The sequence below is a fragment of the Corvus brachyrhynchos genome, unplaced genomic scaffold (assembly GCF_000691975.1).
Source record: "Corvus brachyrhynchos isolate BGI_N302 unplaced genomic scaffold, ASM69197v1 scaffold97, whole genome shotgun sequence".
NCBI lineage: Eukaryota > Metazoa > Chordata > Aves > Passeriformes > Corvidae > Corvus > Corvus brachyrhynchos.
Window position 1 is genome coordinate 7,608,441 of NW_008239758.1, and position 14,251 is coordinate 7,622,691.

A 14,251-nucleotide genomic window follows, 5' to 3' on the forward strand; every position below is an offset into this window, starting at 1 on the left:
AAAAGTGATCCTTTCTGTGTCTTGGAGCTGGGAAATGACATGCTTCAAACACACACCGTTTACAAGAACCTCAATCCGGAGTGGAACAAAGTTTTCACATTGTAAGTGGATTGCTTTGGAAACCGTGCAGCAACTCCACTCAGCAGCTTAACTAGGAAAGCTATTGACTTTGAGAAAATGCAAAGGTCACGTTTAAGATATGTCATTTTTTCATAGTCAGAGAGGATGTTGGAGAAATCTCAAATATAACTTAATTAAAGCCTTTTGCCTTTTACTAGTTCTTGCATGGAGTTTATTAATAGAAGTCATTAAAAGAAAAATTACTGTGATATTTATAGGAAGAATCATGACTAGACATAATGGAGTCATAGCTTGATCCAAGATATAATGTAGCAGAAAGCTGAGACCAGATACTCACGCCTACATTTTCCGTAACTTAAAATAAAATATATTTCATTGTACCTTGGTAGAATCCTTGTTTAATTTGAAATAAGCAGAGTGTTAGGGCTCATGTTGGTTTTGGTATATCTTCTGAATTTAAACTAGTCAAACATGCTCCAAATTCGATGCTAAAATTTTTATAGAAATCAAGGTATTCTTTTTTTTTTTTTTTTGGCCACTTTATTAATATTAAAAGTTATAATTTACGTATTGCTTTTAGGCAGCCCAATCTTTTAATCTTGCTTTATGCTGACAAAGATTTTTGTGAATAAGTGAATGAGATAAACATCTTCCAAGACTGCAGCAGTCTATGCAAGGAAGGCAGCTGAAAGGGCTGGCAATGAAACATTTGTGACATTTGCATCTGTCCACTGGAAGAACAGTTTGAAAATTACCAACTTCTTGCTGAAGCAACATTCGTAAATACTAGGCTGGATGAGAACACAAGAAAAGCTATCTGATTTCTTTTATAGAAATACTTTGCTGGATTTCTGTTTAATTCAGGGGTGCAGCTGAATGCTTGTCCCTTGGAGTCCTTTCTCATACTTTGTCTGTTCTCAAGAAGCTTCCACTCATCACTGTTTTTTCTGAGACTGTGCCAGCAGATGAGTCTTGTTGGATGTTCAGCCAGCAAAATAAATCCAATAACAATCCAAATTTATTTTATTTAAAAAGAAAGTTTGTGTCTGTACTTCCTGTGGGTCTCAAAAATGTCAGCTATGGACTCTAACTTTCTTACTAATGTTGCCTGGTTAATCCAAGCACCAAATCTGCAGAGCCAGTCAGGCACTTGCATCTCTCCTTAGATTTTTGTCCATTAAAAAAAAAAATTAATTAAACCCCTTAAAAGCGATTGATGATTTAGATTTATTTTGGAGCAGTGTGGATTGTTTTGAGTGGATGAGTCCATTTCAGCTGGAGCTTTCAACCCCACCAGAAAGCCCTCCACTTTATATCCAGGTTTTCTGCAACACACTTATCTGTGGGTGTGTGTCACTGTGCAGTTTTAATGCAGTGAAGCTTGGGTCTGAATTCAGCCCTTGACCTCTCCCAGTCACCAGCTTTCTCTGTTGGAGAGCTGAGTTTTACATTGATAGCATCACCAATACAAAAAGAAAAAAAAAAGGTCACTGTCTGTTAGTTTCTTCACCTAGTTATGCAACTGAAACATGAGGGGGAAGCTTGGGGAATACCCATCACTTGATTCATTTTGGGGGGGGGGAATTTAATTAAATGCTGGTTATATACTCCAAGGTAATACAAACTTAATTAGTAAAACAGTAGTCTCGGATCTTTGTGGAGGAGGCTGTGTGCATGTGTATTGAATGTTATTTTTTTATGTGTCTGCACGTTTTTGTTCCAGCCCTATTAAAGATATTCACGATGTTCTGGAAGTGACAGTGTTTGATGAAGATGGAGATAAACCCCCTGATTTCCTTGGAAAAGTTGCCATCCCTTTGCTGTCTGTAAGTTACCTTTACCGCATATATCATGGTTGGCTGGGAACAAGTTGCATTTTTTGTCCCCCCCGTAGCACAAACCCCCACAGATTTAAACAGGTTTTGTGATCTATACATGCCTTAGCTGGCAGTGTTTATAGTTCTCCTTAGTTTAACGAGCGCTGTCAACCCATCTTAGTACAAATTTGGTTGATTGGAAAGCAAATTGCAGAAATGTCTGTACTTCATCAGTGCCATGTAGGTCTGAAAACATAATTGAGTTGTTCTGTATGTTTCCACATCATCTTCCGAAGGTAACATTTTAAGCATGTCTTTGTTCCGTCTTGCTTCTTTTTACTCCGAGAAAGTAATTGCACATCGCAGTAGGATTGACTAGAGATAGCTGTTGTTATTGGCACAGCTGAATAAAATTACCTAAAAGGGGTGTTTTCCACTCCATAGTGCTTTTAAAGACTGGTGGCTTTTGTTCTGTAAACAAATATGTGAGGAGTGAGCGCTACCATGGGAGTATAAAATCAAAACTGGAAACAAAGCGAGCTCAGGGGAAAGTGGTTTCTCTGGAGATTAGAGAGTTGAAGCTTTTTCAGAAATAGCCAAAAAAGGCCAAGCTAAAGAGAGTGGAACATGAAAGGATCATTAAAAGACTTTAATAGAGAAATGGGGGGAAAGCAGCTTTGTGTTTGGTAAGACTGATTTAATTTTGAAACAAGACTGGTAATAATAGTGAGCAAACCAGATCAAGAGGACATAAACAGCTCCATGTGTACGTGCAGTGTCACAGAAGGTTCTTTCTGGTAGCTTTTAGAGTAAGGCATAGGAAGAACTTTCTAGGCTGTGACTTATTAAATCAATTAGTAGATGAGGCTTGAAACATCATGGGACTCTTGTGTCATATTAGTCAAGTTGTGTAAACACGTTTAGCTGTAAGTGTGGGGGTTTCTGTGAGTTGTGAGGCAGATGCCTTGCAGGAGGTTCCCTGTGCAGAGGGGAGCCTGTGACAGATATTTGTGCAGTTGAGCCCTGTGCAAACGTGTGGGGAGATGATCTGTTGTGCAAACATCATGGTGTGATTCTTGGGGTTGTCCCATGCAGGAGTCGGACTCAAGGATCCTTGCGAGTCCCTTTCAAGTCAGGATATTCTATGGTGACATTTATGCTTTCCATATATAACCTGATTCCAGCGCCACAGGCTGTGGTGAGATGCTTTCGGTAACGCTCGGTGTGATGCTGTGGGTAATAGCACTCTCAGATAGGCAGATGGTGGATCCTGATTGAAATTGCAGAGTACAGAATTGCAGTATTGTTTTGAAACATGCCTGTGAAAGCATATTCACCTCTGCAGAAACGCTGGCACACATCTTCCAGGGTTAAGGCAAGAATTTGTCTTTGAGTTTTAGAGGTTGGCTGCTGCAGAAGAGGCAGTGATGGATTTGTGGGGCTCTGTCCTAGCAGAGGCTGGAGAAATGGGAGATTTCTAGAGGGAAAGCAAAGGTCCAATCTGATCAAGACAGGCCATATAAACCTCACAGAATAAGCACAGTTGAGGCAAGGGACCCAATCAAGATCAGAGAGAGGGACTGAAACATTTGGTATTTCCAAATAAATAATAAACTGCCCAAAAAACTCCTAAACTGACTTAGAGGATATGATCCCAAACTAAGGAATGCTTTATAGTGGGAAAGAAATAGGTCTGTGTGCTCCGGTTTTGTTGTGATTTTGTCTAAACAAGTGTATTTCTTGTATATGCAAATTAAAGGCAATGTTACTTCTGAATCTCTTCACAAAAGTGTGTTTGCTTTCATCCGCCCTGTGCTCTTTACAGTTCACGCTGGAGTCTGAAACAGGGGAACCCCAGCAATTTGGGGATATAAAAAGCCTAAGATATAAAATGTGAGGAGTAAGTACTGAGCTCTTGGCGGCCCACACGCTGTTGTGAGCTTTACAATGCTCTTCCCTCTGTGGCTAAGACTCTGTGATCTTTTTGAGGATATTTTAGATTGTTTGTCTATTTTTGTAGCTTGAGTTGTCAGTATCTCCTATTTTAGAACAATATTAGAGTCAGTTGGGCATGGAGGATTATTTGATGTTTACAGGGAGGAAAAAACCTCTTAACATCTTTTATTCCATTTTTGATCACTTTGCTAATTTTTCCCCAAGTCCTCGTATCTCTGATGTTACTGGAAGAGAGTGGCTGGAGCAGCTGCTCTCTTGCAGACCCAGTGCTTGCCAAATGGCCTGCATGATCGGCAGCAGGCTGTGTGGGCTCACAGTGAGGAGATGTTAGATTTGGATTTTCTGTTGATTTTATAGGCATTTGTCAAGTATCCCTTAGGAAGCATGTAACAAGGCAGAGGAGGGGAGTGCATGTGTGTGGTAATGTCCAAACTATTCAGTGTAGGGTTTTTTGTGTCCAAGGTTTGAGACAAAAAAAAAATAAAATAAAAATTGTTTATGCTTTCCCTTGCCAACTGATCTTCCTCCTTCCCATCCAAACTTCTCTGCCTCCTATTTCAGTCAAATCTAGTGTAAATATACTCATCTCTGCTTCTGATTAAAAACATTTTGCACCTATTAACTTGGTCTGCTCAGACAGAGAATTGGAATTTTCTAAGCTCTTTTTCTTGAAATGGGAATTTCAATGTATGTTGTAATTTTGACTTTAACTTTGAATGTATCCTTTGAAGCATTTAGATAAATATACTAAAAGAGAACGGACGTTAAATACTCAAAGAAGCCTCACAATCACGTAGATTTAATTTCTGTATGTAATCAGACCTAATATTTGCCTGACATTGAATTGTCTTTTGAAAATAGATGTGCATTTGCCATTTTTTTCTTGTTAAAAATGCACAAGTTTGACTTGTGAGCTGTCAGCACGTGAAGTAAGTTTACTTCAGGAATTGTTCATGGATGACTAGATTCTTTTCTTAATGAAAAATTGCCTTGAATAAAGTATATGTTGGAGGGATATGAAATGTTTAATTAATATGACAACGAATTTTGGGTTAAATGTGTTCAGTAGTCCCACACTGGCATTTTGCAAACATGACTACACCCTCATCATCACATTAACACAGGAATAATCTTACGGCGGAAAAATTCAGGGATAGTGAAATTACGTATTCCCATTCATCCTTGACTGTGATCTAGGATTACTGAAGGAATCAATTAAGAAAAAAAGCTGGGCAGTGTGAGAGGAGTTTTAGGGTGCCAAATGATGATTAAAGCTGCAAACTTCACGTGCTGGTAGATGTGATAAAGCAGAATTGAATAAATGCACATTTTGCTAGCAATAAACTGAATTTGGGGACAGAGAGAGAGAAGTTCTTTGTGGTTTAGCTTTGACTTTTCCATGTTGATCAACCTATTGTACTTTTTTTCTCCTGTCCTTTTTGTCAAATTACTGTCCTCCTCTAAAGCATGTGTGAGACCTCATCTCCAACACTGCTCTGGTCAGCCACATTCACAGAAGCACAATTTAATCTAGAAAAGACACAGATTACTGCTACCAGGGTATCCAGCAAAATGGATCCCTCTCTTGCCAGAGGTGACCCATAGAGTATAGCTGGGCCAGCCCTTGGGCTGGGAGGGAGATCCTGGAGCATGGGGAGTGGAAGGGAAGCCCATGTGCACTGAATAGAACAGGCTTTTGTGCCAGAAACTGAAGAAGGACCTGGGGAACAGAGAAGTAGGGCAAAAACTTTATTACTTCAAGAAAGAAGTTTGATAGGTTTTAGAAGTTTTGTAGGTTCTGGGGGACTTGAACTAATTATCAAAGAAGTCCTTTCTATCTCTGTGTTCCTTTGTGTCCCAGATCTTAGTAAAGGCAACCGTGTGTCTCTTTGTGAGGGTCTGTCTTTTTTCTTCTGTTTCAAGAGACTCCTATCTCCTAGAAGGCTGCAAGTTATTAGAGACATGGGAGCATATAGTGTGCTTCAATGAATTTGAAAGCAGAGTATATCAAATATCCTCATGTAGAAAAGCCTTTGAGTGAACAGTTGTAGTGCAGAATGGAATATTTTTTATCTGCTGGATTATCAGCTCAGAGTAGTCCTCAGCTGCACCCTTTTTTTCCAGCCGACAGGAAGAGGTCTATGAAATATTTCCAAGTGCCAGGCAAGGTCAGTAGCCAACGACCACTGAAAACAAGGAGTGTGCCTTTGGCATGCTTAATTGTCTGAAGGATGGCCTGGATTCAGAGAGCAGACACCTGACGATTGCACTTACTTAGCACTTGACCATAAGTGCACAATCCATTCCAGGAGAAAGTTTTAGAGTTTGAGAGAAGTGAAATTGCTGTGTTTATGCAACGGAGGCAGCTGTGAAGTGTGCTGTCTGTTCTGACTTTTATCCTCATAGTGAACCAGGACTTTTGGAATGGGGAAAAATCCCCCACATCTCTTCCAGGAAAAACAATGTCTTGTTTCTGACATTAGATTCTCTCCCAGCCACTCACTGCTCACTGAAAAGGCATCAACAGGAATGTTGTCTCAAGTATCACCTAGGATCCTTGTGCTCCAAGGGTTTTCAGCTCCTCCTCAGATTGGCTCGAAGCCCTTGTATGAGAGCCCTGCCTGCTTTCTTTCAGTCCATCAGCTCCATATCTCCTTGGTCTTTGGATAAAGTCCTCTTCTAAGAACCCAAATCTCCATTCCACTTCGGATCCCACAGAAGGTTATTCAAAGTGAAGTGTTTGGGGTAAAGAGTTTTGGGGTGAAGAAACAGGCATTTTGTACAAAATTGGTTCAGTGCATATGGCAAGACTGGGGGGGGGAACAAAAACCTCTTTATTCACGTACAGGTGGATCAAATATGTGGCTTGCTTTCATCTTTTCCTGCGGAAATACGTCCTTTGATAAGGGGAGGTGTGTGTCTATTACAAGACAGCTTTATGGTATGCAGGGCAAATGGGATGACATTGTGCATCAGCAATGAGCTCAAGCAGGAATATCAGAGGTCCCAAATGCTTTAGATGAATTACCCTTGGAGAGTAGCCATTACCCTCTCCACACGTCACGGGTGTTGATGTACAGAGGTTTAACCCAGCGTTCTTCTGTCAGGTCATCAATATATGACATTGAATCTGCATCAAAGCTGTATACAGAGTGAAGTTTTCTTAAAATCAATGTAAAAAAAAAAACCACTAAACCATATTTCTTTGAGGACAAGAGCAATGAAAAAACACGCTTTGCTGCGTAAGGGTCCTGTCTTCTCCGTGTTTTGTGTCATATCAATCTTGGCTTTTGCTATTTCATTAAAATTCCCAAGCGGTCAGAAGGTTGTTGCTTAATAGATTTAACATTGGCTGGATACATCAATACTGTGTTTAGTCACATTTGTTTTACTGGGGACATCTGTGCAAAGAGTTTAGCAAATATATTCATCCGTTTGAGAGGAACCTGGTGCACTTTGGACCTTGACTGGATGGTGGTCTCGTGTACCTCAACATTTCCTTTTGTTAGAGGCAACTTCAGGGAGTGTTTTGCCTCAAGTGCCTCTGTAGGTCAAAATATTTATTGCAAAAAAGAATTTCAGCTTTTCTTCCAACTGATAATTTCCTTTTCGTGGTCCTGTATGGGGAAGGGATGTGACATAGAATATACAGTCCATTCTGTGAAAATATGGATATGGTTTTGTCTGTGTTGACTCAGAAGAGGAAAATATCATGCCCCAAATATCAGGAATTCCGATGGGATGAAAATCCAGACTATTTTTTTTTTTCTGATGGTGACCTTGCAAAATGCAGCATGTGGGTGTGGTAGACATAGCTGTCCTCATGTTAATCCCAGGGTTACGGGCAGTCTTGCTTGGTGGTTGAGCCCCAGTAAGCTAATAAGAAGCTTTCAGAGAATGCAGGCATTAGTATTCAGTGAGGATATAAAGCATCATCAATAAAGGAATAATATTGATTATGTCTCTTTGAGATGCTTACCTGCAGATATTTTCACATTTAGTTTGAATATTCCTTTCCTTTCCTTTTCCCGTAAGTAGATGTTAATATTCTTAGGAAAGATAACTTGTTTTAGATACAGCTATCAGAACTACTCATGGAGTCAAATCTGTGTGACATCATCAGCAAAAAGTGTTTGGGTGACAGAAGAAGCCTGATCTTTCTGACACTGAGGTTCATCCTACAGCCCCAGCCCTGGCTGCTCTTTTCCACGGCTGGAGAGAGCATTTAAGCAGTCTTTGGGAATAGCAGAGACTGGGGGAAAGTACCCAGAGAGGAGAAAGAAATAGATGCAAAATGAATATGACTGTCTGTCTTTCAGCATTGGGGGAGAAGCTGAACAGAATCTGAACTCTGGCCCAAGAACAGGATGCAGTGAAAATGAGGAGTATTCGAGGCTCTTTTGCATGTTTTCTTGTGGGCACAGTCAAGACATGCCACCAGTGTAATCTCCATGCAGCTGTGGGTCTTAGAATTACCTTGTACCTTTTGTTGAACCATGCTGCCCTAGCACAGTGACAAAACTGTAAGAGAGTCTTTTGTTTGACTTCTTTTTCAGTTTTTTTTTTCTTTCTATCCAAACGAAAATGCAATGGAGACAGTTCATAGCCTGTCGTTCTTCTCTTGTACTTTTTTCTTGCTGAAGAAACTCTAAAGCTAAAATACCTCTATGAATGTTTAGTCTTAGGCTGAGTTATAATTGCACATCTTTTTCCAGACAGTTGGAATACTTAGAATTAAATATGCCAAATAAATCAGATTCTAAAACTTTATTTGCACTGCATTACTTCCTGCCCTGTTCAATTTAAGAATAGCAGCAACAATAATAATGACACCATTAAAGAAGTTTCCCAAGCAACCCTTATTTACAAATACAGGCAGAGCTGGAAATTATTTGCTGCTGATTTAAAGCTTTCTGTGTGAAAACACCTGCAGCTGCACCCGAAATGTTTGATTCAACTCCAGCTCTTAAAATGAGGAGTCTTTTCCCCAAAGCATTATTTTTTTGAGTGCAGAATACCCCACAGTATCAGGCTTAAACACTCAGAAATGTTTCTTTTCCTTTTTCTATCAATTTAGCTCCTGTGTCAGATTTCTTTTCCTTGTGGGTTATGCTTTTGAAAGATGTTAGAATATAAAGAGGCCATCCCACTAGCTGTTGCTTCTGGTGTAACTGAATGAAATGCCATGAGAAATATGTGTGCCTGAAATACATGGAAATTCAGCTCCAAAATTAATAACTATGGAGGATCCAGAATTAGGATATTGTGGTATATACTGGACATCTGCACCTCTGCAGACACACTGGGAATAAAGTACATTCTATCCTGTCACAGTAGAATCCATGAATCAAAGCTCAGGCTAAATTTGTTGCTGGGGCATCCTGTTGGACCAGTGACCTCAAACCAAATCCTTCTGTCTCAGTGTCCCTTCCATCAGTAAAACCATTTATCCTTTAATTTGTAAAATTTAACAAAATCTTTCATTTCCAAACAAAACTTTGTTTTCATTCAGTAAATTTAAATTTTTTGCCTTTTTTTTTTGAAGGGGGGAAAAGCAAACTGGTGAAAGAGCAGAAACCTTTATGATGGGTTGACAGTGCTGTATGTGGCAGCTGGCCTGAGGACCTCCTGATGCCAGTCCATTTGGCCCTAGAAAAGGGTCTAATCACTTTGGCAGCTCTTCTGTTTTGAGGCTGCAGGTCTGAAAAATGTTTTTGTACCTGTCCCTTCCCTGGGAGCTGCAGCATCCTTTGCTGCCAGCTCCACCACTGTGTGTACTCTCTTGTGGTGGAAGCAGAGGTGCTTTGTGATCAGTTTAGTGCAGTGCCTGTTGTTGTTATTATTTATTGGTGTTCTATGAATTCCACATAAGTCTCTGTAACTGAAAAGCTTTGGATGAGAGATAATAGCTGGAGTTCCTGGTTTTACACCACTGAGGATGCAGAGTTGGTCCTTGTGAGAGCCCTCTTCCCTTTCAACCCTTAGGCATAAATCCCATCTACCCTTTGACTGTTTTGGTATAGAAAGGGTGTAGCAACATTGGGAAAGAGAGTGACCTTTCCCTTGTCTTGTGAAATCACTTGGTTCCTTATTACACCTTTTTTTCCCTTACTCATTTCTACCATGGTTTATATGAGTGCCTCTTCTAAATGCCAGAGCAGCAATAGCCATTTTAAATATGGTTGCAATTTCATGCCCTCAAATTTCCTCCGTTATCCTTAATCTTTGATCATTACAGTCCCTCAATGTAGCTTTTTGGTAAGCTGCAGTTTTTTATGTTACTGCTGTTTAGAATTAACTGGTCTGCTTCCTAAAAAGCCAAATGTTTAATCAATACATATCCTACTGTGTATAATAAATACATTTCTGCCATCATTTTTGAAGTGAGAATGCTTTTGCTTTGAGCCAAATTGTTTACAAAATGGCAAGGAAGGTATTTTGTTGTTGGGCTGGTTGGTTTTTTTTTAATAGATGCTTAATGAGATAGGGCCAACCGGTGGATCAGAGCAGAGAAATGGTATTGAAATTCAGGGGTGGGGTGGAGGGAGAAGTCTTTTACATGAATTAGTTAATTTTGAACATTTGTTACATTAGCATTCACTCCACTTCAGCCGATCCATTTCTTTGGATTGCATTTGTTTGCTGGGTAATAATTTGATAACGTTGCAATAAACTAAGCATTAAGAAGTGGTTTCATGTACTGGAGTGTGCAATGGGTAAAGTTGTTGTTTGTGGCCCTTTTCTTAAGCTTTGGAAGAAAAATCCCATTTTAAACTTGTAATAACGGAGGCTGATTACTTCCCATCAACTCACTGGCTTCCAGGGCAGAATTTTCAGACTGGTTATTGCATGCACTGCTCTACTATAAAGTACAAGGTCTGAAAATTAAAGTTGGACCATAAGAGATTTAATCTGCAATTTTATAGGTCTCTAATCCAACGGTTGTTTTGTATTTCAGGCTCCAAGTATATTATCAGGGTTTAGGGGAAGGTTTTTTTGCTGTGGGTTTTTTTTTTTTTTTTTTGGGGGGTTTTTTTTTTTTTTTTTGTTGGGGTGTTTTTGTTTGTTTTTTTGTGCTTGAGTTATATTTATTTATTTGTTTGCAGTGTCTTTAAATTATATTGAGGAGTACAGCCAGGAAAATATTGATGCTTTTTCTCCCCTCCCCACCCCAAACTATAGATTAGAAACGGTAAACAAAGTTGTTACACACTGAAGAATAAAGACTTGGAACGTGCTTCAAAAGGAGCAATTTACTTGGAGCTGGATGTCCTGTTTAATCCAGTAAGTTGAAGTATTTTCTTTTTGCTTATCACTGGTGTAAGAAAAGTACAAATCTTCAAGGACGAGGTGGGGGTGATGCTTTTAAAACCAGGAGCCAAGCCAGAAAAGTCCTGTCCACATTGCATGTGGTGGTGGAGGCATGTTTGATGTTGTGAGTGAAGAAGATTTGGGCTATCAGAACTGTGGCCCCTCCAGGTGGATGGGACAGAGGAAGGGGCATTTCTGGAGGGACAAATAACCACAAGCACCTTAGGATGGAGGTGCTGATTGCTGCGGCCAGGGCTTCAATTGCAACAGCCAAAAAACAGCTTCATGTTCATCTTATTATACATTATTTTTAACACCTATTTCTTCCCCAAAAAGCTGACCCAGGATGTTCTCTTCCCAGGGTGTTGACAGGAAAATGAATGAGGCATGGACACAGTGCGCTTAGTTTTTAGGTGGCTGAGTCAGTCTCAATCGTTTATGCCCTACAGCCTTTTACTGAGTTTAACTCCTATTTATTAAGGCCATCATGGGCTGTGCCACAGCTCTGCTCCTGCTAAAGTGAGTCCAGCCTTGCCCAATTTAACTTGTCTGCATTTTTGTGAGCATGGAATCATAGAGTGGTTTGGGTTCTTAGGGACCCTAAAACTCATCTCATTCCATATGCCCTGCCATGGGCAGGGACACCTTCCCCTATGCCAGGTTGGTCTGAGTCCTGTCCACCTGAATGTTTCCAGGGATGGGGCATCCACCCTCTCTAGCCATCCTCACTGTAGAAAATGTGTATAAAAAGCAATTCCTAAGTCACACAGAGTCTGAAAAGAGCGAGAGATGCTGAAAGACCTGATCTTCCTGAGCAGCACTGGTGATATGAAACTGAAATAACTAATTGAAAACTACATGGTGTTATTTTTGTTAATTTTTTTTTCTAGATAAAAGCAAGTATTAGAACATTCAAGCCCCGAGAAAAGCGCTTTACTGAGGAGAACCGCAAATTTTCCAAAAAGGTGAAAATTGTGTCTGGACTAAGCTTTTGCATCTGTTTTGGAAAGATTTGAATTGCTGTAGCACAGTTGCTAGAACAAAACCTATTTATGCATAAAATGCTGAACACATGTAAATTCTGTATATTTCTGTGTATATTAAAAGGTTTGTTTGTGTTAACACGAAATTGCTTTCTGATCCGGCTTGCATCAGTAGTTCTGCTTTGTGCTTCTGAGTGGGGAAAATGATAGCTGTGGGTTTTGCACAGTTCGCAGCACTTAAAGCTCAGTGAGAGCCTTATTCCCTTCTTCGGGAAGGAAGAAACCAGGGCTAAATTCCTTATGTAAAAAGTCAATAGGATTTTAGGACAATGGTCATTATTCTTTTTAAAATCGAGAGGCCCTATAATAAGTCTAAAAATCCCTATTTGTTTCTATGGACTAGTCCAAAACATGTAGAAAAGGGGATCAGACTCCATTCTCTCTGTCCCTTTGCCTGAGACATTGGTGTATTTTAAGAATACATCTACTGTTTTATTTAGTTTTGGCATCAGTTTGTGCCTTTTTTCTTTTTTTTGTAAGACCTGAAGAAAATCTGGAAGGTTTGGGTGTAATCAGAAGGCAGACAGGAGCTGGCGAATGTATCTGAAATAGAGGCTTTATTTGTAATATGTGCCCTGGCATGCATTTGTAGCTTAAATTATCCCTGTTTCGGAAGCAATAGTAGGATATTAGTGTGTTTGATTAAACTCTTCTTCTCCTCCCCTCCTCCCACTCAATATTTATCAGATCTTATCAAGAAATGTTGATCGCGTGAAAAAAATCACCATGGCAATATGGAATACAATACAATTCCTTTGGAGCTGCTTTCTCTGGGAGTCCACGGTAAAGAGCCTGATAGCATTTGTGGTAAGTGGATTTCTTCTTTTATTGCATGTGGCTAAGTGATCTGAGATCCTGGAGTGTTCCCGTGCTTTCCTCCCCACCAGCACGAAGCCCCTTCTCGTTTGCTGGTGTTGTTTTGTGGCTGTGTGGCTGCAGGACAGCTTGGGCCACACTGGGCCTGATGGGGATGGAAATGAGACCTTCAGGAGCAGCCTTTCCTCGCTCGGAGCAGAGGTATTCACCACCTGCACCGAGCACTGAGGATGCCCATGTCCGTGGTGGGTGATGTCACTGTGTGGCGCTTTTGGAATTTTTAATTATTTTTAATTTGAAACATGGCAGCTGGGTGGCAGGAAAGGAAGGAGGTGGTGGCCCAGAGGGTGATGCAGGGAGATGCTTTTGGTCTGGGTGATGCAGTGAGCTGATGGGTCTTGTCCCTTCCATCTTCCATTGCACTGAGGCATCACTTCACTGCAGCTTATCAGTTCCTGCTCTGCCTGTGTTGGCATTGCCTGTTGCAAATTTATTCTCCTGACTGTAATAATATATTGTTTAAAAGAATAAAAAAAAATAAGGCTGGACAGTGAGTTCTACTGCACTCTGCAAACAAAAAGCCAAGTTCTCCACCTTCCTATCCCGCTTTTCATCTCTCTTCTTTTTCCTCTTGGTAGTAAACACCCCATTTGCAGTTTTCTCATAATCCACTCAAGCACAAAAAAGATTTTGCCTGCTCTTTATTCTGCGGTGTGACATTTTCTTCATGCTTGAAATGTTTGTCATGCCATTAAAGGTTGCAAAAATCATTTTGTGGTGGTCCAGCATGCAGAAAGAAAGTTTTTGAGTTGAGTGTTTATTAAGCAATACAACATCCACATCGCCAAGATTTTCTCCTGTGTTTACTGTCTGTGAATTGTAAGATGCTTAAAGGCTTTTTTAAGGAAAACACTTCAGTGTATTTGCCACAGATGAGTAAAGTAGACCATTCCTGACTGAAAGAAGCTTCAGAGCAAAGACAGAGGAGCTGTCTTCACCCTGTAGGTCAGAGGGACTGCTCACACAGATGAGAGGGCAGGATGAAGAGGGTCTTTTCTCTCTAATTATTTGTTTTCCTGATGCTTGAAGTTCATTTAGAACATATATATATTATATATAGTTAGTGGCAGGAGAGCAGAGTAGCTGGTACCTCACTGAAGTACGTGTGGCTGTGCAAAAGAGTTCTGTGACTGTGTCCAAGGGAATCAGGTGGCCATTCATGCTGGG

General features: G+C 40.3%; 1 protein-coding gene across 5 annotated transcripts in view; it reads left to right on the forward strand.

The window, feature by feature from the left end:
* Positions 1–14,251, forward strand: part of MCTP2 (multiple C2 and transmembrane domain containing 2) — a 128,946-nt gene that overhangs the window by 69,268 nt on the left and 45,427 nt on the right. For all 5 annotated transcript variants that reach the window (XM_017742697.1, XM_017742698.1, XM_008640107.2 and 2 more), the window contains 5 exons: positions 1–101; positions 1,805–1,907; positions 11,037–11,138; positions 12,056–12,130; positions 12,896–13,015. The exon at positions 1–101 is cut by the window's left edge and continues 1 nt beyond it. In XM_017742697.1, coding sequence (XP_017598186.1) covers positions 1–101; positions 1,805–1,907; positions 11,037–11,138; positions 12,056–12,130; positions 12,896–13,015 — 501 coding nt within the window. The remainder of the gene's footprint in view (positions 102–1,804; positions 1,908–11,036; positions 11,139–12,055; positions 12,131–12,895; positions 13,016–14,251) is intronic.